General features: G+C 45.1%; 1 protein-coding gene across 1 annotated transcript; it reads right to left on the bottom strand.

Annotated features, from left to right (window-relative positions):
• Positions 1–4,837: 4,837 nt before the first annotated feature.
• Positions 4,838–24,422, bottom strand: LOC115738820 (very-long-chain 3-oxoacyl-CoA reductase 1-like). Its single transcript, XM_030671547.2, has 4 exons — positions 24,082–24,422; positions 23,672–23,997; positions 22,758–22,827; positions 4,838–5,279 (listed from the first exon to the last, which is right to left on the bottom strand). The coding sequence occupies exons 1-4, from the start codon at positions 24,373–24,375 to the stop codon at positions 5,034–5,036; spliced, it is 936 nt and encodes a 311-aa protein (XP_030527407.2). The 5' UTR covers positions 24,376–24,422; the 3' UTR covers positions 4,838–5,033.
• Between the last annotated feature and the right edge of the window lie 263 nt (positions 24,423–24,685).

The raw sequence follows: 24,685 nt of genomic DNA, 5'->3' as shown, positions 1-24,685 counted from the left end.
GCGAGGGTTGCCGGTGACCCTCGCCACCCACTCGGTGAGGGCCAGCAAGCCATGGCCGGCGATGCTAGGAAGGCCTTCACCCGATGAGGCCGCGATGGCCCCGAGTGTGGCCATGGTTGCCATGCTGGTCGCGGGCGAGGTGACCCTTGCTAAGATCTAGAAGAGCCCTTTGCAGCCTCACTCAAGACCTTCGCGGCCCCGCTAGCTGGGAGCGAGGCAGCCATCACTAGGGCCGGCGAGGGCTTATTGGTTCTTGCTAGCAGCTAGTGAGAGTATACTGGCCCTTGCCCTAGGGCTGGCAAGGGTTGCCTAAAAGGGTAAAAAAGAAAGAAATAATAATTAAGAATTCAATTTTTTAAAAAAAATTATTAAAAATATTTATGTCGGCGTTGGTGCGCCACATAGGACAATTGGTGTCCACGTCAATAATTTACGACTAAAATTGATCAGCTGGACTCAATTGGCACGAATGTAAAAGATATAAGATCAAATTAATCCAATCAAAATGTTCATGGCTAAATTGGAGCAAATCTAATAAGTTTAAGATTTTTTTGGTACTTTTCTCCTCTGCCGTATAGCAACAGCGCCGTGAATGGATAGTCTTCAAGCAACATCATGATCTGAATCTGGTTTGCTACATCTCACCCGAAACCTCTCGCTGCACATCTCAAGAGGGTAAATCACTCTTTCACGTCCACTCGCGTACGACTTGCTCTCACTTTTCATTCTAAGACCATACTGATCTTTGAATACCCTTCCCACTTAAACCAGACACCCGTACTAAACCAGAGAAACCACGAGTTCTTCTACTTCCGAAGTTATCTTCGGGGCACCAACCTCAGATGAAGCAATCAAACAACGTCGTTAACGACTGACTTTGCCGATCCATCTTAGATTTGATGGGTCCGTCTGACGGTACATGCACTAGAAACCAAGAAGGGATCGTCCCCGACTGGGAGGACGAAGATTCTCTACTTTGCACGGCGTTCCTAATTTGCATCTCAACGAAATTTCTGACCACCGACGAAAGCAACGGAGATATGAATTGACAGTGGAGATAGGTGCCGGGCAACGTTAAGACTAGCTCGGCTCGACCTCAAACCAATTCGAGAACTGATCAACCGAGGTTGCAACCACCACGTCCCCACGTGCATATTGAATAGCCTGCTATTGCTTTCTGTTTTCGGGATAGAGTCTCTTTCACTAGTCAGATTTGTTTTGGCACGAAATCACTTGTGCGAAACAAACGTGCGGACAAGCAATCTGTTCGTACTTTCGTTGCGCGACAAGTCCATTTATTTGTTATTTAGCGGTAACTCTTGTACGAGAAACCATAATGGGTGAAACACAAGCATGTTTATAGACCCCATGACATGGATGGATGAGAAAGGTCTTATAAATGTCTTACTAACTTGCATTTAAAATGGCGGTTTCAACACTCAACCAACTTGGCCTAACTACGTACGCCCTCTCTCTTTCTCTCGATGTAATACCATGCTCCATCTAATATGGAAAGTGCAATTGGATCGTATTTGTGGAGCCTGCACCATGCCTAAGAAAAACTGTCAATCAACTCACCCATTCCAAGTATCATCTTCCAAGTAGATCGGTCAAAATGGATCCCGAGCCCATTTCTTATTCCATAAATGATGGGATAAGTTGTTATACTTGTTAGTTTTACTCAATAATAGATCATAGATGAGTTTAAACGTAATATGAGTGTTAGATGGACTATAAATGGATCATAAATGAGTCATAAATGGATTTACACACTTAGACCAAAGCCACCTACATGACACTTTCCTCATTCTCTATCCTCCTCACTTGATGTCGCACTCGTTCACTCTGCATTCTTACCTCGGTTTGGGTGTGAGTTTCTCTGAATTGGATTAAATATGAAAGCGTTTTAGGAATATGAGTTGGGTTAGATATGTGTCACTAGATTTGCTTTGCAAAAATAAGGGGTCTATTTGGTTCGGACAATTTATGACACCTACGTAAACTTGACCCAACCTGCCCTTTAACTATCTTATCTTGGTTTAGAACAAGATGGGTCGTCCGGATAACACGTTTCAAGAGATCTTGTTTTTATGTCAATCACGGTTTATGTAGCTTAAATACTTGGTCAGTTTGATTTCTGATCGACCACATGGCCGTGGCTCATCGTTGAATTACATGTTTTACACTGAATGTCTAGAAAGAAAACCCCTTGTTATTAGCATGGATCATATGAAACATATTGACTAGTCTAATGGTGCATTAGTCGAGTTAAATGATCCACAAGTGTATAGAACTTAGATTCAACTCTCCCTCATTATGTAATAACCATAGATTCTCAATGTATATACCACTAGAATTAAAATTTAATTTAGCTAGTCGATGGGAAATGAAATAGTGTGATGAAATGTTCTGCAAAACGACGATGTATGCTTGACCTAAGCATGATTTGTAAATACAATGTCTATACATTCTTCTCGGGTTTTTCTTTTAATGAGAATTAAACAATAAGCAAGTGATGCATGAAATGCGATTATTTATTAAATCTATTCAAGTGATGTGATTTCCATAACCTCTGATTTTTGTTTTTTCAGATTTGGCGAGATACTAATATAAATTAAGTGACTCACTAAATGACGTGCCATATGTGACCATTTTTTAGATTTTCTCCATGAGTTAGAATAGGAATCTCCTAAATCTACATGACGACCTAAATAAACTAGGAAATTTTATTACATGATTCCAAATGTACTTTAGGATATGAAATACTTAATTAGGAAACATGTATGAAAGCAATCTAAACTAAATGCAATGCAATCTTCTTGGTATATTTTATGTGATGTATGTGACTAATCTAATGGAGTATAAAATTTAATTAAGGGTCCAATCTTTAGTCCTAAAGATCAGATCCCCAATTATCAATATCCGTGTGTGTGTGTGTGTGTGTGTGTGTGTGTGTGTGTGATGCCTATATAAATCATGCCAAATCAAGTTAGAATCAGATGATCTCAATTTAGGCAATTTAATATTCAGTCGAGCACATAAATAGGAAACTACATGTTGCCACCTGAATTCTGACAATCCATTTAGTTATTCACTACATAGAAAATTAGGGATCGACCCCGACCCCGATCCCTAAGACAAAAATATTAGCTAAACTGCATTAGGAACATTTGCATTAATAGGTGATTAAGCCATATGGTTTTGCACTTATATCGGACTGGCGGCGGATAGGCCTGAGTTAACTGACACACCGGACTAAGTCCATAAGAGCATTAAATTACATTGTCGCCTAGCCCAAAGAGTACACGGGGATCGAAATTGCACAATAAATGCCAAGGTGGAAAATTTGGTTTGTTAATCAAAATTGGAAAACAAGAAGACGTGACAAATATCTTCTTATAAAATATGGGCCGAGAGGGAAAGGAATGCCAAGAATCGAATAGAAGATATATTACACGTGAGGAATTTATGTGGCCGTATCCTTTGATTTCAAGGGAAAGAGCAATAGCCACGTATGCTCATTTTAAAACGAGGGAGAGTGAGTAGGAACAAAAAGACAAAAAGGGAAGTTAGATATTCAATAACAGTGGGTACATGACATTACCGGACTGACCGCCACCATCATCAACGGAGCAGCAAGCTTCTCGGCCGCATCAACGAGCTTCAGCAGCATAACCACCGTCGCAGCATCACCGGCACTGGCACCGGCCCCGACACCGCGTCGCAACCTCGGTACCCACGTCAGGACATCTCCGGCGAAGCCCCACTAGTAGTCCCGTCTTTTATCGGCGCCATCTCCGGTGATCCCAGCAGAATCTCGGCGATGCCAGCAGCTCTCCACCACACCTTGCAATATGTGACAGTTGTTTGTTAATTCCCCTCTCTGGTCACCGTCCTCGTGCCCTGAGCTCTTCACCGTGAATGTCCGTCCGTCGCCGGTCTCGATCTTTGCAGACAAATTTTCTGAATTGGGCAATGCCCTAAACCGAGCATGATTTGAAGAAAAGGAAAAGCTGAAGCCTAAAATATTCCGGCACATTTGTGTAGGCTTGGTTCTTTTTGAAGTAATACCCATTCTCTTATTTACCTGTTATATTTCCTATCTTGAATTGTCACAAAACCTGTTTCCTCTAATAAAACCGAAAAACGATTTTATGCGACAAATATTTCGATGAAAAATATTTTGAGTTTTGCCATTAGACTTAGTTTTTTTTTTTTGTTTGGTCTGTCTTATATCTAGCTCTTCTTTCTCTGACCTTTGCTCTGCCTCATTGCAGAGCGTAGGAGTCGAATATCGTATCTATGATATTAACGCCCTCACCCCCTAATTCCATTACCAGCAGAGCCGCCTACCGATTGGTTTAAACTCTGTAGTTAACATTGCGACTTCTATATAAAAAAGAAACTCTCATCCACTCACTAAAATAATAGAGATAAAAAGCAATTTTGCAATTTGGACAGAAATTTTGCATCCTATGTAGTTTAACATCGTGACTTTTAGATGAGGTAAAATGTAAGATTTTTTCAATTTTTTCCGCTTATAGAAAACAAGGAAGCCCCATAAGTTCCCCTTACATTGTCTTTTTGAATGCGAATATATGTTTCGAGTGACCTTTCTTCTCTTGGTACTTTGTCCTTTTTAAAAATTCTTCGTTACACGCATTTTGACTTTTTTTAAGGTTGAATGCTTGAAACATTGAAAATAAATGCTTATACTAACTTTTAGATACACTTAAATGCTTTTTTGCAATTTTTTTTTGGAGCCTGATTTTCTTATAAGTGAAGTGAAGATAAGAGAGGACAAAAATCTAAGTGGCCTTATTGGTAGAAATCTAAACGAGCACATAAAATTAAGAGCTTCTAAAGCCTGGCACGTCAACTCCAAAAGAGTCACAAATAATAATTTTACATTATATCTACCACCTTGAACTCTCATAACTATAAAGAATGCACACTAGGCCACACAACAACATGAAAGGCGGTAGCCGGCGGTACCGCCCGGGTATCCTTGTGGGTGCATCGCCACATTTGACCTAAAGATGGCGATCGTGCTCAAGCCCCTCATTCCTCGTCCATTCCATGTAGCGTTTAACGTACCAAACGGTGATCCCGTCTAGGGCATGCATCACGAATGCTTGCGCCGCGTGTGACCAATAGGGGTTGCACTGGCGCTTGTGACCGATCCAGCGCACGCTCGCCCTGCTGAACGTCTCGGCAGACGGTACGAGCATCGGACGCCTCCTCAACACGGTCATCTTTGTGGCTATGAAGAGGGGAACCTACGAGGAGAATTCGAGAATACGCCCAGCTTTAACTTCTTTTGCAGCTGTATACGAATTGTGTGTAAACTCAATTCAACGTGTAAAGTGAATCTTTTAAGACATGGGTAAGAACTAATAATTCTTGCATGTTGTTGACACTTAAAATAATCCAAGAGAGACTCGTGACAAGCATGTGAGGAAGCGATAATCAGCTACGGGAAGAAACACCGAAGCAAGGAACGTTTCAATCAGAAAGGTGCCACGTGTCGGGATAAATTCTGGCGCCACTTCCTTCTAGAACAAGAAAAGCGCGCGGAGGGAGGCCACGATCGAAGCGGTTGGCGGTAATCCCCACGAGGTAAAAAGAAAAGGCGCGAAGACTAGGAAACCGTCATCCACGTGGCTTATGGAAAAAAGCAAAGCGTGGGGCCAAAGGAAGAAACCGCTCGGCGGTTACTAAAGAGCTTGCCTATAAATACCTCGCAATAGCAAGATACGGGGACACACAACAAATCCAAAACACTTGCATTATCAAACTAGCTCTTAGCTCTTAACCTTTAGCCTTTAGCCTAGCCTAGCTGTAGCTTTGAGATTCCCGTCGTCGATTCAATTCCGGCGAGTATCATATCCAGAGTTAGGTGTCGTCGATTAGATTCCGGCGTCTACTCGTTAGGTTCAAGACCGTCGATTAAATTCCGGTGTTGCACCCTTCACCCATCCCGTCCAATACCGTCGATTCAATTCCGGTATTGTGTCCTATAATTCCCCGTCCAGATCTGTCGATTGAATTCCAGCATTGTGTCCTACGTTATTCCCCGATCCTGTCGATTCAATTCCAGGGTCACGTCGAAGTCTGTCAACGTATCGTCACTATTGCGCATTGGGCCGTCGAAGTTGTCGAAAGCCCGTTTGTAACGCGCCCTTTTGTGTAAATCTATTGCATTTGACACTCTCTGTCCAAAACCGACCCAGAACCCCTTTTCGGAAAACGAACGGATTAAGTTCGATAAAAGATTCTCGCGCAAGCAACCTTCTTTGGGCCATAGTCAATCCGGGCCTAGAACCCATAACCAGCAAAGCCTTGTCGAAGGATTTTAACGCGCAACAATCTTTTTTGGCACGCCCGGTGGGACCTTTGGTGTCGGTTCGAGAGAAGTGTTATGCCACGCACACGAGGACATAACAACATAGACGGTGGTGGAGACGAGCCCCGGGAAGAAATACAACGAATGGAGTCATCCACGGCCCATCAAGAGGACGTCGAGGTCTCTCGACGTAACGTTGAGGAGCCAAGGAGAAATCCAGAAATGACGCCCGTCATGCTTACATCGATAAGGCGGACCATCGAAGAAGTCCAGAACGAGTTTGCTGATCACATGGTACAACGGATGACCGAGGTTGTCGGGCCATTAATCATCAACACGTATCACGAATGTGCTGCAGGACAACATGGGATTACAATTAACCCACCTCATGCTCGGGAAGGGAATGGTTTCGTACCAGCAGCAAGTGGCGGTTTACCAAGAACAACACCGCCAAATATAGGCCTTGCGGGACGGAATACTCAGCCTTTAGCACCTCCGCGGATTCCGCAACGAGGAGAGGCGTTACCGGCCAACGAACCCGGACCCCGGTAAATGCAGACACGGGTGTGTTCCCTAGACATCCTATTCGACAAGATATACCTGCGGATACTGTTATGCTTCCGGGACACCCTGTTCGACAAGACGAGAATATTGCTCGTCGGGAAGTAGCTGCCCAACATAACCCTGTCCCTAGTAATGAACAACCGGTACCCATGATTGTCGAAAATCAGGGGGCAATACCCTTTAGGGGGCAATGGCAGGCTAGGGGGCAAGATCAATTACCCCAAGCCAGGGGGCAAGGACAAGATGGACACCGGGCCATACGACCTGGATATCGCCAGATGAATCGAGCCCTTCAACCACCAGGTCCCGAGCCAATGTTTCAGCCCGTTGTGCAACTCATATATCATCCTCCACAACCTGGATATCAAATGCCATATCAACCGCAGTACCATCAGCCAGTGTTTGACCAGGCACCCGTATACAATGACCCAATGGTAGGATACCGGGCTAATGTTTACCGAAAACCGTACCCGGATTGGATAGATACGATCCCGTATCCAAGAGGGTTTAAAATACCCGAGTTCACACTTTTTACTGGGGAGGATGATCAGTCCACGTATGAACATATCAACCGTTTTCTAGCACTATGTGGGGATGCTACACATGCGGATCACTGGAAATTAAGGCTCTTTCCATTATCCTTGTCGAAAACAGCCTTTACATGGTATACTGCACTACCACCCAATTCGGTGTTGACATGGGAACAGATGGAGCGTTTGTTTCATAGCCAGCGTCAAAGAGCGGTGTTGAACTTGTCAGCAGCAGATTTGTCGACGATGAAGCAAATGACAAACGAGACGGTCGACCGGTTTGTTGCAAGGTTTAAACGGGCTAGGAACAAATGTTTAGTTCCTTTACCGGAAAAGACATTTCATTGAGTTCGCTTTCAACGGGTTGAAATTCGAAATACGAGATAGGATGGTGGGACATCCATGTGCGGATCTATTCGAATTATCCACGATGGCAACAAACCACGAGAGTCTGCTCAAGGAAAAAGACAAAAGGCACACCCGAAGAGGAGATGTAAGTTTTGTCGAGCCACCCGATTTCGACGAAGAATCAACGGAGCCCGTCGAAGTGGCCGTCGCCCAATTAACCATCGACAAGCCATACACTTGCCAAGCACCGAAGCCAGCAAGGATGAAAGAAAAGTCAACTATAATGGCTAAAGCAAAAGAAGCAGTGTACTATTCATTCGATGCGAATCGGACGGAAGAAATTTTCGACATACTGCTGGTCGACGGACAAATCAGCCTGACGGAAGGGCGTAAGATATCGTCCAAAGAAGAATTAGCGGGGAAGAAGTATTGCAAATGGCACCACTCATGGAGCCATAACACATCGGATTGTCTAGTCCCTAAAAAGAACATTCAAGAAGCGATTCGACAAGGAAAGATCAAATTTGCTGAAGACAAAGGGAAACCCCCGATGGATGTAGACGCGGATCCTTTTCCGGTGATGACCGGAATGGTATCTTTAAAGCAATCGAGTAAAGGCCATACGTCAACAAATTTATGCGCTTATTGCGGGCGAAAATTGGGAAACATGAGTACACCCGAGGAAGGGTACCAAAAGAGCGGTCGAACCGGGCATAGCGATAAGACGCCTTTTCACATTGAAAGTGCCGGACCTCGAAGAAGTTCCAATCATCGGAGAGTTTATAAGTCGTTTAAGCAGAGATACGATGAAGGGGACCCTACAATTGGTACTTTAGGTGGGCCAAGTGGCAAGTTTGATTATTACGTAAGCTATGGTCTATCAACCCCACATCCCCAGGAAAGAGTCCACTATGGATGGGGAAAGGAGTTCGATAGAGATTTTCGACAAGGCCTTCATGAGCCACATCGTCGACGCACTCTTAAGATACCAAGCAACCCCGTAGAAGGGTCATGGTATGAGGTGACGGAAGATCAAGAAAAGGAGAAAATATTGACCCGAACTCAGAATAGAAGGGTGCAAAGAAAGAACAGGGTCCGCATACTACGGCAACAGGAGATTCCGGCCGATCATGACTCGATGGTAGTAGCTCCTAACCACACCAAATCACGGGAGGCCGAGAAATCTGGTTTGGCGACGACGACCGAAGAGACACACCCGACTCAAGAAAAAGAGGACAAGGGTACAAAGACACGTAAAACATCCACGTCCAAATCTCGATTTAAAACCCCTGCTAGCGTGTCGGTTTCCCCCCTAAGCTCTTGTATGGTACGAGTTAAGTTACCACACGAGTTTCAACTCGAGTCGACCTCGGACGACGGCGGCTATAAAGAAACGACGCAAGAAAAGGAAGGGGCTCGGTTTTGCTTCAACGATGAAGAGACCATGGAATTCAGGAAACCCATGGAAGATCTCTCAAATCACTTGAGGTCGCTCAACATAAATGCTAAGATCAACGGGCGGCCGGTAATGAAAGTACTGGTGGATGGCGGTTCAACGTTAAATCTCATTCCATACCGCTTCTTCAAGAAAATCGGGAGGAATGATGACGAAATAATCCCATCGAATATACGGTTATCCGATTTCACCGGCGAAATTACTCAAGTAAAGGGAGTATATGTCGCCGACCTGCCCGTCGGATCTAAAACATCGAGGACGTCATTCTGCGTTGTCGACGCCGACGGATCTTATAACTTGCTGTTGGGACGGGATTGGATACATGGAAACCAATGTGTCCCATCGACACTTCACCGAATGCTAGCATTTTGGAATGGGGACAAAGTGGAATATGTAAAAGCAAATCCCCGGACTTGTGTTACCTGGACCCGTATATCCGGCCGGGACAAAGTGATGCCGGATGATTGCCTTCGCATATCTAAGCCGCCCGAAGTGGACCCAAGAGATATTGCATTCTGCCGTTTCGACAAAGGGAGTACCGAGTGGATCCCAAGAAAGGAACCGGTGGAACCGATCGACCGCTTTTCCGATGGAAAGTCGGTCATTTGCGCAAAACCTCGGCGAGAGGTATGCGGCCTACGGGGCCGAGCAAAGTGATCAAGCCCGATAGCTTGCAGACGGCATTTTAGATTTTGAAGACTCACCAATTAAGGAGGACGACAAGGTAATTCAAGCTCAAGACCCATTGGAAGAGGTCAATCTCGGAGATGAGGCCTGTCCTCATCCTACTTATGTAAGCCAACTACTCAATCAGAGATATAAGGTTCAAATGGTAAACCTATTGAAAAAATATAAGGATTGCTTTGCCTGGAATTACCATGAGATGCCCGGTCTCTCGAGGAGCATAGTTGAGCATCGATTACCAAGTAAAAGAGGATTTCGACCACACCAACAAGCCGCTAGAAGATTCGCTCCCGAAGTGATCCTTAAAGTTAAGGAGGAAATCGAGCGTCTCCTTTCAACCGGATTCATAAGATCAGCAAGGTATGTCGAATGGTTGTCAAATATCGTGCCTGTCAAGAAGAAGAACGGCAAACTCCGAGTGTGCGTTGATTTCCGAGACATTAATGCGGCCACCCCTAAAGACGAGTACCAGATGCCCATCGCCGATATGTTGATCGATTCGGCATCCAATAATGAAATGATGTCCCTCATGGACGGGCATTCAGGGTACAATCAGATATTCATAGCAACGGAGGATGTTCACAAGACAGCATTTAGATGCCCCGGGGCCATTGGTACGTTCGAATGGGTCGTCATGCCTTTCGGTTTGAAGAATGCTGGTGCTACGTATCAAAGGGCAATGAATTATATCTTCCACGATATGATTGGGGAGTTTATGGAGGTCTACATCGATGACGTCATCGTCAAGACAGACCGGGTAAGTCATCCGGACCACTTAGAGCAAGTTTTTGAGAGAATGCGCAAATTTAAGTTAAAAATGAATCCTTTGAAATGCGCTTTCGGGATAAAAGCTGGCAACTTTCTTGGCTTTTTGGTTCATCAGAGAGGTATAGAAGTAGATATGAACAAAGCTAAGGCTATTTCAGAATTGCCATCTCCCGATAATAAAAAACAGCTGCAAATGTTAATTGGAAAATTAAATTTCTTGCGGCGTTTTATAGCTAACCTCTCAGGAAAAATCGAAGTTTTCTCCCCGTTGCTCAAATTGAAGATTGAGCGAGAGTTTATGTGGGAAGAGAAACATCAGGTGGCTTTCGACAGGTTAAAAGAGTATTTCATCAAGCCACCAAGGTTGACGCCACCAAAGGCGGGACGGCCATTAAAGTTGTATTTATCGGCCGCTGATACAACGATCGGGAGTATGCTGGCTCAAGAAAACGATGAAGGGAAAGAGCAGGCCGTATACTACCTAAGTAGGATGCTCAACGATGCCGAGACGAGATACACGTCCATCAAAAAACTATGTTTATCACCGTACTACGCCCGTACAAAATTACGACATTATATGTTGCCGATTACGGTACATGTAATTTGTAAAACAGACGTGATTAAATACATGTTGTCCAGGCCAATCATTAGGGGCCGGATTGCAAAATGGGCGTTTACTCTAATAGAAATCGATCTGATTTATGTGCCGCTCAAAGCGATAAAAGGGCAGGCAATATCCGATTTCATTACCGAATACCCTTCGGGTTTAAAAGTCGAGGATGATGAAAATTATCTGGGTATTGCGCCTTGGAGATTATATTTCGATGGGTCGGTGGCATCCGGTTCAAGCGGCGCAGGAATCATGGTCATATCACCTTTTCGACAGAAAACAAAACTCATATTCAGGCTTGACTTTGAATGCTCAAATAATCAAGCCGAATATGAAGCCCCGATCGTGGGTCTGAATGTTTTAATTGACATGGGGATCAGGTCAATTAAAGTGAAGGGCGATTCTCACCTGGTGATCAAACAACTAAATGGTGAGTATCAATGTTTGAATGAAAACATTATTAGGCATCACCACCTAACAAAAGAATTGTTGTCGAAGTTCGTCGAATACGAGCTAATCCATGTCAAGAGGAGTGAAAATTCAGAGGCTAATGAATTGGCTCGGATGGCGTCGGGATATCGTATATCGAAGGAATTAGCGGACCACATCATTACTCGGGTAAGGACCTTACCATCAATAGATGCCCGGGTAATGATGATTGAGCGATCTGAAAGCTCGGGAGAAACCAACGGCCAACAAGATTGGAGAACCCCTTTGGTAAACTACTTGAAGAACCTAGGTTCCGGCAAGAGGGACTTCAAAAGGAAAGCCTTAAAATATTTGTTGATCGACAACGAGTTGTATCGAAAGACAATCGACGGATCGCTTCTCAAGTGCTTAGGGCGGGAGGAAGCAATGCTAGTCATGACGGAAGTCCATGAAGGGATCTCAGGTGCACATCAGGCTGGATTGAAAACAAAGTGGTTGTTAAGACGACATGGGTATTTTTGGCCAACAATCACCCAAGACTGCATCGATTACGCGAAGGGGTGTCAATCGTGCCAAAGGCATGGACCAATCCAGCAAGTACCTGCCGCACCGATGAACCCAATTATCAAGTCATGGCTTTTTCGAGGTTGGGCAATGGACATAATAGGGAAAATTTATCCTCCCTCGTCGAAGAAGCACGCTTTCATTTTAGTAGCCACAGATTACTTCACAAAATGGGTTGAAGCGGCGTCATATAAAAGCGTGACACAAAAAACGGTTAGGGAGTTCATCGAAGAGCGAATTATTCATCGATTTGGAATTCCAGAGACTATCACTGCTGACCAAGGGACAGTCTTCACAGGCCAAGAAATACGAGACTTTGCTAAGTCGAGGGGTATCAAGATGATTCATTCGACGTCCTATTACACTCAAGCTAATGGCCAAGCAGAAGCCTCCAACAAAATAATCATCGGATTGATTAAAAAGCATTTGGAGGACAACCCAAGGGAATGGGACTCATTGTTGTCGACGGTGTTATGGGCTTATCGAACTTCCAAAAGATCAAGCACTGGAGTCACTCCTTACATGCTAACGTATGGACAAGAGGCCGTGTTACCCCTGGAGATTATGGTGCAATCATTAAGAGTAAAACTCCAGGATGGTATGGCTAAAGAGCAAGACGATGAAATGATGTACACCAATATTGATGAATTGGGAGAAAACCGAGCCACAGCACTGGAAAAATTGATGGCTCAGAAGCGAAGGGTTGCCAAGGCTTACAACAAACACGTGAAAGCCAAGCGTTTCGACGTGGGAGACTTGGTGTGGAAGACTATTTTGCCTATGAACCTCGACAAATGAAAAATTCGGCAAATGGTCGTCGAAGTGGGAAGGACCATACTTGATAGTAGACGCCCTCCCAGGAAATGCATATCGAGTAATGGAAATTAATGGAAGAGAACTACAACGCTCAATCAACGGGAAGTATTTAAAAAAGTTCTACCCATCGATGTGGGAAATGCAGGAAGGGTTAGAGGACAAGGAGTGAGAAAATCCAATTCATTCATAAAACTTCAATACATCCCTCACTCTCTCTCTTTCCCCCTCTTTCTCTCTTTCTCTCTCTTTCTCTCTTCCTTCCTCTCTCTCTTCTGCTCGCCCCAGCAAACCTTCACCGGAAGTGCTCCCCGAAACGAACCACGAAGCCCCGCAGCCGGCACTCCAACTTGGCGTTCTCTTCCCGCGCGCGGTGATGAGCTTCAGCCAATTCTTCCAGTGTCGCCTCCAGCCTGTCCTTCTCGCCCTCCAGCCGCCGAAGGTGCTCTTTCTGACCCCGCAGAAGACCATTGGTAGAGTCCAACATGGCCTTCAGACCCTCCAAAGGGGGCCCAATGGAAGCCAAGGAACAGGTCTCACAGGCTTCAGCCGGTTTATGTTCCCGTCGCTCGGTTTCCTTCAGAGGCCTTCGCAGGTGTCGCTGGCCGGTAGTCAGGCGATCGGAAACAATGTTCCGAAGTTGAAGGAAGCTAGCATGAGAGGCATGAGAGGGCTTCTTGGACGTTGCAGAGTTCCTTGTGCACCACTTCTCCGTTCTCAATCTCTTCGATCTTACACCAAACTTCATGTTCGGTGAGATCATGCTGAGACATGGTCGCCAGATTCCGGCGAAACTTATCCAGCCCGTAGTCGAAGAGCGTGACAAATTCTTCGTAGTCCGACCGGAACGGATGGTCGGAGGGAAGATTTTGAGGCGTAGAACGGTTGAGCAGGTTGTGAAGTTTATCGAGGGCTCGCGGTTTCACCACCAGCATGGTGTAGGTGTAACTCAGAAGGGAGATAATCTCCCTCCGGATAGCCGAGAACTCACGGCTGAAGTATGTAGGGGGAGACGAAGCCGTAGAAGAAGAAGCACGCTCCATTAAGGCTTTGAGGAAGTTTTCTCTAAATATCAAAGGGCGGAAGGGTTTGGATGAAGACGCACTCCGGGCAAGTGACCCTATTTATAGATGAAGGCCAAGGAACGGTTCGCCCCAAGATGCTGAGTATCCGCCCACGACCTTCCGACGATCGAGGCAATAAAGGATAGTGGACGGTTATCGAGGCGAGAAGGTATATCGCGATTGGTGAAACACATAAGCAACCATAATGGCGCGAGTGGCGGGTTTTCCGCTGGCTATTAACTATGACGAACCGTCATGACGATTTGAATTCGAAAGAAGAAATCGGAAACGACGCCTTTCATTAAATGCCGCATGAAAAAAGGGTGATCCTGAGAAGATCGCGTCATGATGAACTTTGGAGAATTGACACTAAGATCGGCAGTTCAATGATAGAACAAGATGATAAGGACAGTGGGCATTAATATGGAACTAGCAACAGCGGACTACAATACGTCTTTGTTCAAGACTCAAGACGAAACTATGAAGTAGCATTTCATCACATTGCGGTTGGCGTCAACAATTGCCTCCTTTCGATGACCGGCTTGCATCATATCAAGGTGCGATGATTCGCAAATTGCCTCTTACTTGTTTGATTGCCTTCAATTGTGCGAGATAGTACTTGCGGGGTGGTACAACCGTCACTTTCCAGGGTATCAAGAACACTACGTCGATAAGCCAGCTCATTGTCAGCAAGAAGGGAATCTGTTTCTAACTTGTCGATAATCGCTAGTTCACGCTGCCTTATCCTGAAGGACCGTAAAGTCGAGCTAAATGTGAGGAAAAGTTCATTAATGGCAAATCCAAGGGCACGACATTGGACCGGATAGGGCAAATGGGCCGAAAAAGCAAGGAGAGCTTTGATCTCATCCTCGACAGGCGCTTGGTTACATATGTAGGCATATCCTCCTCCTAGTAAGTCATGCGGGCGTGACCACTTGCCGCGAAGGTATGAATAGTCGCAGTGAAGGGTATTCGATGGGCCAGCCGAGGCACTCGCCATGTTCATATGAACAACCCACGATTTGTTGGGTAAGTCATCCGTGCGGCCATCGAAGCCGAGTGAATCATCCGGGAAGAAAGTCATATCAATAATTACATCAAGCAAGAATGCGAGGAGTACTCACTTTCATTATAAGATTGCTTATAACAACAAAGGGTTTACCTTCATCAATTGATTGCTCAAGTATAATGCTCGGAATAATGAAAGAAGCAGGTCTTCTTAGAGGATGCAGTAAGCCCAATGAGTGTCGACGGACTTTCGAGAGAACGTCCATTGACCTGGTTGAGAACAAAGAGGAGCGATAGGAGAGCCACCACTTGTCGAAAAATGAGGTGCTACAAGGATGGTCAGAGAAGCGGGCAAATACAAAGCGCCCGAGAACGGCATGAACAACTTCGATATAGCCCATCATGTAGTTACCTCTTTCTTGCGGCCAGAGAAAGGGAAATTCATGGAATACACCACCGGCATTGGAATCCCCCGAGTAAGCCCGAATTGGCGAGCGCAATAATGAAGATTATAAATCTCAAGTCTCGATGAGAATTTGCCGCCACCGGACAAATTCATGGCTAAGTCACCGGGGGCTAACACGCTCATCCAGAAAAGACAAGAATCGGGATCTGCGCTGGAGGAGCTATAGATATCATTATCGACGTGCAGCCTGAAGAAATCAAAACTGGTGAAAGACAACAGTTCAATAAGGAAGTCATCGAAAGCGGTAAGATTGTCGGGGGCACAGCGAAGGGCCCGATTGAACGCCATGGGTACATCACCGCTTTTCGAGGATTCGATCGTCGAAGTGAGCGCTTGATCAAAAAACATATGAGGAAAGTACACTCGGACCCAATGGTGTAGAATCCATAAAGGACCCGAAAAGGGGGCAGGATGATTATCCATCAACGAAGATTGAGCATCCGATAATCCCCGATATAATGCAGCCAGGAACATTCGGCCTAGGCCAACATCAACACCACATGCCGGTTCATAGGCCATATCAAGAAATTCCGAGGAAATTCGACATGTGGAGAGACAAAAGACATATTTGCAAAGCCAACATAAAATGAAGGCTGTATGTTCCTCGAGAAGAATGGGTCCCGAAGGTTTAGCATGGCGATCCATGAATTCGCCATATGGCGAATCAAGGCAGCAGGACATATCAAGGGAAAATTGGTCGTCCGGAGGTTGAGGGTCACCATCGATAAATGGAGAAAGACCGATCAGAAACCAAATATCAAGAAGGGTAGGGGTCACCGGACCAATAGGCAAAAAGAAACAGTTCAATGACGGTGACCAAAAGCAACACAAACTACCGCCGAGGCCATACTCCGAATGATCAATGAATGTACCGCAAAAGGACAATAGGACATCTATCCCGGCCTGTGCCCACGTGGTAGCCGCTTCTCCTTCTAATCGTTTGTACTAGTTGTAAAACCGATGGCCGAAGCTTGGGTATGAAGAAAATCTATAGTTACTCGACAACCAAGCAGAGGCATAGATAATAGATTGCTCGAAGGGTAAGACTTCTTCGGAGAAGCTGGGAAAGCAATTAATCAATGAAGAGGGAGGTGGCAAACTTGTGAGATGCGGACCCAAAATTATGTGACCATTGTTGGGTTGGTGATCCATGAAGGATAAGGAAAGTTCCCTTTTGGCCTCATTGTGAGAGAAGGCGTCGAAGCGCGACAAGCGAGGAGCTGCGCGAGTACTCATGTGAACTTGATAGCAGAGTTCGTTTGGAGGTAATCATTATTTATAAGGGATTTTGAAGTAACCGACTCGGGATTGTGATGGCGATTACTCGGACGTGGGCAATTACATGGATCGTGGCGTAATGCAATACGGAAAATAAAGAGAAAGAATGGGAGATTTTATTGACGAAAATCGGGATACAAAGCCACCTTGATTCCCTCAAGCAGTTCACAGAGTAAACGTTCAAACTTCTTATTTTTATCTATGTACATATTCCTAGTATGACGTCGGTCTACTTCTGCCTGCATAACCCGAGCGCAATCGGCTCGTTTCCTCTCTTCTAAGGAAGCCGCGAGCGTTTTGGTTCGATCTTCTATAGAGGATCGACGAGAAAGTACTGTCGATCGCTGACTTCGAGTCTCCTCTAGTTCTCTCTCTATCGCCAGCCTTTGTTGCTCCAGGGTAGCCTCCTTCTTATCTAAAGCAAGAAGCTCGTCGACAATGGATTGAAGGGATTGTTCTCCTTGAGTTACAAGTTGCCTCGCCTCTTGGGTTTCGTAACCGGGAGAAAAAAGCTGATCGGGAAAGTTCGACAGAGCAAGCATCTTGTCCCGACACCGTCGAAAATGCATGAAGGGAGTAGGAAAGTGCTCCAAGAATGCTTTCAGCCGGCGGACTAAGCCTTCGGGAAGCTTCGCGCCGATTTCCTCTTTGACCGACCACTCCATCACGGATTGGATGTTTCGAATATTCGATGGGTTGTCAACAAAAGAGGCTACCCCCGAATGAACAAGGTCGAGGGAGCAAGGTAACATGATTCCCGGTTTGCTGAAAATCTACGAGTCGGGTGTGAGCCGCTTGATTCGGGCATACTCGGGTGATCTCAAGAGTGAGAAGAGCCAGCAGGATGAGCTTGAACGTCTTCGATGGGCGACGAAAGAAGAGAAGCAACAGGAAGATCCCGGATAATATCCGCAGATGAAGGATCTTCAGGTGTTGAGGAACTTTCAGCTATCAAAGGAGCTTCGACTATCGGGGTCGGGACAATAGCAAGGGTCATCGAAGTAGGTTCCCCTTGAGGCTCAGTAGGCGAAGGAGCCGCGGGTGCAAACAGATCTTCAGCAATGGCAATATTGCTAGACACCCCAACGGGTGGATCAAGATCTACCAAAGGATCTTCAGGACAAACAGTTGGAGACGCTTCGACAAGCCGAGGGACTATCGGAGATTCCACCGGAGATTTGCTCTTCTTCGCTATCATCTTTCGCCGTTTAAGAGAAGTGAGCGTCTCCTCATCAGCTCCGTCGTCGGAATCGTCACCTAACGGTGAAAATAAAGCAAAAATCACCTCGGGCCGGTAATACTGCGAAGACCAGGAAGAAAAAGACCCACCCGAAACAGTCGTCGGACATTTGCGACCACCAATCGAGAGGGCTCTGGTGGCACCCTTTTTCCCGGTTTTCTTCAAAGCGGGAGCGAATGGTCAGATCCGGCTGCTCTGGAGGATGGATGAGATGGCATCTTCGAAAGGGCTTTCGAAGGCAAAGGACGTCCACCAGGTCGTAAACTCAGAAGTCACGCCAGGGCTGGAGCGAAGTATTGTTGGGATATCCCCCGAAAACCGCTGATGCATCATGGTGGTAATTTCGGCACAAAGGGTGAACGGCCCATCAATCTTGATGTTATAGATCTTCTTGTCCATCGATGGGAAATCCATGAGATAAGGGATGGGCATGGGCACTGCTTGTCGAAGGCCAAACCGCCTAGCGCAAGATTGGGGGGAATATGGTTCAAAACCAGGATAGAACCTTCCCTTGAGACATAGCCTGATTGGAAGGTCCCGAGGGAAGAGGACAAAGGTCCAAAAATCACGGTGGTTGAACCGTTTTAAGGTTCGAGAGTTAAAACAAAAATCGAATTCACCCGAACGGTAAGGAAAGAAATCTATTCGATCAGCCTCGAGAGATAGAAGTTGTCGAAGAAAGAACCGAAAAGGTCGAACATCACCAGGGACCTTCAAGGGGACAGCTTGGAGTAGTCGTATGCCAAGCTTCAAGGGAACCATGTTGGGATTGAAGGAAGGGACGCTCTCAAACATGAAAGGGAAGTAAAATGCAATCCAAGATTGAAGAATCCAGAGCGGCCCCGACAATACACCATCCTCTTCAGAATTCGACATTAGCCGAGCGGCATAAGAAACACTCCTATACAGAGATGCAAGAGCAAGAGGGCCAAGGGCAACAAGATTCCCTTTTGCTAGAAGAAGGGCGAGATCGTAATAGTCCTTGGACACTTTGAGTGTTGGGCTAAAGAATAGATATTTCGACGACCGGAAAAGAAGGAAGGCTGTTCGTTCCTCGAGGGAAACATCCCCGGACGTTTTACTATGGGCATCGATGAACTTCCCATAAGCAAGAGAATCGTCAGAAATGGGGCAATCCTTAGTTTTTCCTAGATTCTTGACCGAGGCCCCATAAGGAGAGAGACCAGCTATGGCGAAAATATCTAGAAGGGTTACAGACATAGGACCCCACGGGAAGAAGAAGCAATTAGTGGAGGAGGACCAAAAGCTTGTAACGGACCCTAGCAGACCTCTATTCAAATCATGAGACAACATGCCGACCTCAAGTCTTCCCGATTTGCGCTGTTTCCCGAGGGCCAACCTGTTGGAGTATCCTCTTGAAGCCTTTGGAACCAAGTATAAGCCCTGTCATCAAATGACGGAAAACTCCTAAATCGCTGAGCCGGCATGGACCAAATGTCCTTTAGCGAAGAAGCTTGAATGGGAAGCTGCTCATCGGCCCGCATTGGAAAGCAAGACCGAAGAGATGATGGAATATGGTGGTGATCATGGAGACTAGGCCCGAGAATGAGACCGGCGTGCTCTCGTCGAGAGTTCAACAACTTGAGGAAACAATGATCAGCGTCATCACTATTAATGATCCCATCGAAGCGGGCGATGAGTTGGTGAGGAAGGAACTCGGGAGTTTCGGTCGCCATGAAAGCTTGGAATGCTCAGAGAAAAGGGTTTAGGGTTTAAGGGAAAACCGCTGATGAAGAAAGACGACAATTGGGAGTTTTTTTAAGATTCTTAAAAAGCAAGATGAAAAAGGGCCGATGGACGGTACGAAGTCGAAAATGTTGCGTTTCGGGAAAAGAGATCAAAAGGAAAGCGTAATCATCATTTGTACAGCTGGAGATCACCAAACCAGAGGAAGATATTTTAAAAGAGGTAAATCTTCGATTTACATCTTTTAAGGGGGCATATGTTGACACTTAAAATAATCCAAGAGAGACTCGTGACAAGCACGTGAGGAAGCGATAATCAGCTACGGGAAGAAACACCGAAGCAAGGAACGTTTCAATCAGAAAGGTGCCACGTGTCGGGATAAATTCTGGCGCCACTTCCTTCTAGAACAAGAAAAGCGCGCGGAGGGAGGCCACAATCGAAGCGGTTGGCGGTAATCCCCACGAGGTAAAAAGAAAAGGCGCGAAGACTAGGAAACCGTCATCCACGTGGCTTATGGAAAAAAGCAAAGCGTGGGGCCAAAGGAAGAAACCGCTCGGCGGTTACTAAAGAGCTTGCCTATAAATACCTCGCAATAGCAAGATACGGGGACACACAACAAATCCAAAACACCTGCATTATCAAACTAGCTCTTAGCTCTTAACCTTTAGCCTTTAGCCTAGCCTAGCTGTAGCTTGAGATTCCCGTCGTCGATTCAATTCCGGCGAGTATCATATCCAGAGTTAGGTGTCGTCGATTAGATTCCGGCGTCTACTCGTTAGGTTCAAGACCGTCGATTAAATTCCGGTGTTGCACCCTTCACCCATCCTGTCCAATACCGTCGATTCAATTCCGGTATTGTGTCCTATAATTCCCCGTCAAGTGCTGTCGATTGAATTCCAGCATTGTGTCCTACGTTATTCCCCGATCCCGTCGATTCAATTCCAGGGTCACGTCGAAGTCCGTCAACGTACCGTCACTATTGCGCATTGGGCCGTCGAAGTTGTCGAAAGTCCGTTTGTAACGCGCCCTTTTGTGTAAATCTATTGCATTTGACACTCTCTGTCCAAAACCGACCCAGAACCCCTTTTCGGAAAACGAACGGATTAAGTTCGATAAAAGATTCTCGCGCAAGCAACCTTCTTTGGGCCATAGTCAATCCGGGCCTAGAACCCATAACCAGCAAAGCCTTGTCGAAGGATTTTAACGCGCAACACATGTAAACATTTGCTAAGGAAAATAACCAATGACGACGCTGATTGACGAAGGTGATGACGGTAGCACAGTAGTAGTTGCAAGTAAACTTACGCGCAATAGTACGACAAAAAAAAAAAAAAAACTTACACGCAATAGATAGAGTGAGAAGGGGGGGGATCTAATGATAATGATTTACTAGTTTTATGGCCGATAAAGTATGTTTTATTTATTCATTTTTGCATATGTTACCAATGATCATTATTTTATAAATTATTCGTTTTTTGTGAAACAAATGAAGTCCGAATTGTCTTTTGTCAAAAACATGATGAAGCTCATAAGTTAGATAGTGAATATAAGGCCCATGAAATACCTCCATATCTCGTTAGACCCAATAAAACGCGACTCTAATTAGTTTGGATGAATGATTCATACATAAAATCGTTATACTCATACTTATTATTGCTAGCTAAAAAAGAATTGGATGGGATTGGGATTAACCTCACCAGCCGCCGAAATGCTCGGTTTAAAATTGTCGTACTATTAGTTTGGATCGGTGACCAACTGGAGGCAAGGGCCAGCTAGGCCGAGCTCGCCCAGATACGATGAAGTCCAGCCTAGCCCAGCGACGGCGAGGTCAACCTCGCCGGTGACCGGCTGGAGGAAGAAGGAGAAGAAAAAAACTAAGAAAAGAAAAAATAAATGACAAATTTGAAAAAATGTTATAATGTTTTTAGAAATTGCCACGTCAGCGTTGGCCGGCATTTACGTCAATCCCGGTTGGTCAAAGTTAACCGGATGGATTGAATTGGTACAAATGCAAAATGTTTAAGACTGAATTGGCAAAAAAAAAAAAATTTAGGACTCAGTTGTCATAATTACAATAAGTTTATGACTTTTTTGGCAATTTTTCTAGATCTCTTGAACCACAACCAATTGGCAGAGGTTCTTATACTTAAATTTGACAGAAAAATGGAATCTATTTTGGTCAATTTAGTCGGGGGTATTTATAAAAAATGTCCTAAACCTATTGTAATTATGCCAATTCAGTCCATTTGACCGGTCACTACTGTCGTGGCATCGCCGGCGCTAATGTGAATAATTTTAAATAATTTTTAAATTTTTAATTATTTTTTATTAATTTTTTTGTCTTAGGACCGGTAGGAAGCCGTCGACCATTTGGGGGGGGGAGCCCTTGCCGATTGCGGTGAGGGTCACGGCCCTTGCCCAACCGCGAGCGAGAGCTTGTGACCCTCACCTAGTGATCGGCAAGGGCCGTGACCCTCGTTGCTGCTGGCGATGACATGCGGCCCTCACCTAGTGGCCGGTGAAGGTCGATGGCCCTTGGCTATTGGCCGGTGGCCTCCTGTTGAGCCTAACCCCACCAAAAAAAGGGAGAAAAGAAAAAAAAGATAGAAAAATTTATTATTGATTCAAAATACTACTAAAATTGTCTATGTCGGCGTCGGTGGCGCCACGTTAGTGCCGGTAGGACAAATGGACTGATTGACACAATTGTAAAAGGTTGAGGACTCAATTGGTAAAAAAAAAAAATGTTTGAAGACTGAATTGGCACGATTACAATATATTTAATACTTTTTGGTAATTTTCTATTTTAGTTACATTCATGTACCGGAAGGCTCAATATGATCTATCTATCTTGCACATAGTGACATATTGCTCACAATTACCTGACATTGAATATCGACCCCTTGCTCCTCGTACTCAAGACCGATGCTTTTCGAGAACATTGCCATGAAACTGCGATTAATAAATAAAATAAAATCCTTACTCAGCATATACAAAGAGCACAGGCGTTACTTGTGAAAGAAATAATAACAAAAAATAATATTACATGACAAAATTTTGATCCGTTATTTTGTCAATAATTTTGTTAGCGTGAAAGGAAATTAATTTATTCAATTCTTTAGATTCATTTTGAATTCAAATTTAGAATGTAAGATGTTCATTTGATTGCTTATCAATCATCTTGATTATAAATGGTTACGATTTTGTCCACGTGTAGCTGCTTGTAGTCGTAGTGTATTTCAAAGGGAAAATGACACAAATAGTTTTCTAAACTTTGTCTCAATGTGTAATGTGGTTTCTGAACTTTTAATTTTGACCAATATGATCTATGAGCTTTAGCCCAACGTGCAATGTGATTCCCGAACTTTCAATTTATTCATTATGGTCGTCGAATTTTTGAAACATGTTCATCTTAGTCCCCGAATTATAAGAAAATGTCAAATGTCATCCCTAAATTTGAATTAATGGAAGGACTACATTGAACGTATTCATATAGTTCAAGGACTAAATTAAATATGTTCCAAAATTTTTAGAATCATATCGATCAAATTAAAAATTCAAAGACCGCATTGCAGACCGGACTAATGTTCAGGAACCATATTGACTAAATTAAAAGTTTGGGGATCATATTGCACAGTAGATCAAAGTTCAGAGACACCTATTTCAAATTTATGGGTGAGTTTTTCATTAAAATTTTTACAGGAATTTTAAATGAAAGCGGCTATCGAATTAGTAAAAAGGGTTTTACGTAATTCCTGCAGTATTCTTCTACCGACCAAAAGTAAATGAACCTTACGCTTTGGTTGATGCATACAAGGTCTGAAGTGGAAACGAAGACACATACACACTCGAACCAGATCCTATGTTCAAGATCGCTCCTCTCTTCTTCTTCAACATTCCACCGATCACCGCCTTCGTGACCCACACCGCTGCGTTCAAGTTCACTCTCAACATGCTCTCCATCAACTGTTGATCCACCTCGTGGAAGTACGTCGGGTTCGGATAAGCCATCCCCGCGTTGTTAACGAGCAACCCGACATCGAGCCCTTCCATCGCTCCCGTCATCGCCGCCGCTATCTCCTCTCCGGTCAGCTTCGCGAAGTCAGCGATCACGGTCTTGACCTGGACAGAGCATGTCACGGATAAGATAATATCGTCCATCAGAATATGCGACTGAAGCATGAAAATACTTCCTTTGTGATGGACCTCGATGGTAGGGCCGTATCTCTCCCTCAGCTTGCTCGAGGTGGGTTCGAGTTTGCTGGGGTTCTGGCCGGCGAGCACTAGGTTGAGGCCCACGGAGGCGAGCTCAAAGGCCAGGGCCTTCCCGATGCCGTCGGTGGGGCCGGTGATGACAGCCCACGAGCCGTAGGCCCGCAAGTTCTTCAGCTTCCTCAGGAACGTGGCGTGCAGCCATCGGGCGGTGGCGAGCAGGTTCTTGAGGAGCGTGACAAAGCCTAACACGGTGGCTGTTGCGATCAAGAAGTCCGCAGGCACCATGGCTTTGTGTGGTCCGTCGTTGCGCCGGTACTTTGCTGGGGCGAGCGCTAACATTTATAGACGTCCGTCTCACTGCCCTCCACGGTACGTGTCTTAATTACTCTGTTCTCGCACTACGTCCGAAGATAGTTGTGTATCCAAATGTTCCGCATGTAAATTAACAGTGAACGTGTAAATCATTAGAAATTACTCGTAATAACAAACTTACAAAATGAATTCAATCCATACGCGCATCCCCTCTCCTTTCTCTCTCCACTCACTCTGCTAAAGTCCTGCAGCCACCAACTCGCGGCCACACAGCCGCCGCTCC

The sequence above is a fragment of the Rhodamnia argentea genome, chromosome 1 (assembly GCF_020921035.1).
Source record: "Rhodamnia argentea isolate NSW1041297 chromosome 1, ASM2092103v1, whole genome shotgun sequence".
Lineage (NCBI taxonomy): Eukaryota > Viridiplantae > Streptophyta > Magnoliopsida > Myrtales > Myrtaceae > Rhodamnia > Rhodamnia argentea.
The sequence above is the reverse complement of the archived record's forward strand: the minus strand, read 5'-3'. Positions and strand labels throughout refer to the sequence as shown.

Bases quoted from the DNA above. Each gene is read 5' to 3' on its own strand.
- LOC115738820 (XM_030671547.2), bottom strand. From the start codon at position 24,375: ATGGTGCCTGCGGACTTCTTGATCGCAACAGCCACCGTGTTAGGCTTT. The intron at 22,828-23,671 runs GTAAGGTTCATT...TATTAATCGCAG, and splicing joins TTGTATGCATCAACCAAAGC to TTTCATGGCAATGTTCTCGA. The intron at 5,280-22,757 runs GTAATTGTGAGC...TTCTCCTCGTAG, and splicing joins GGGTCGATATTCAATGTCAG to GTTCCCCTCTTCATAGCCAC.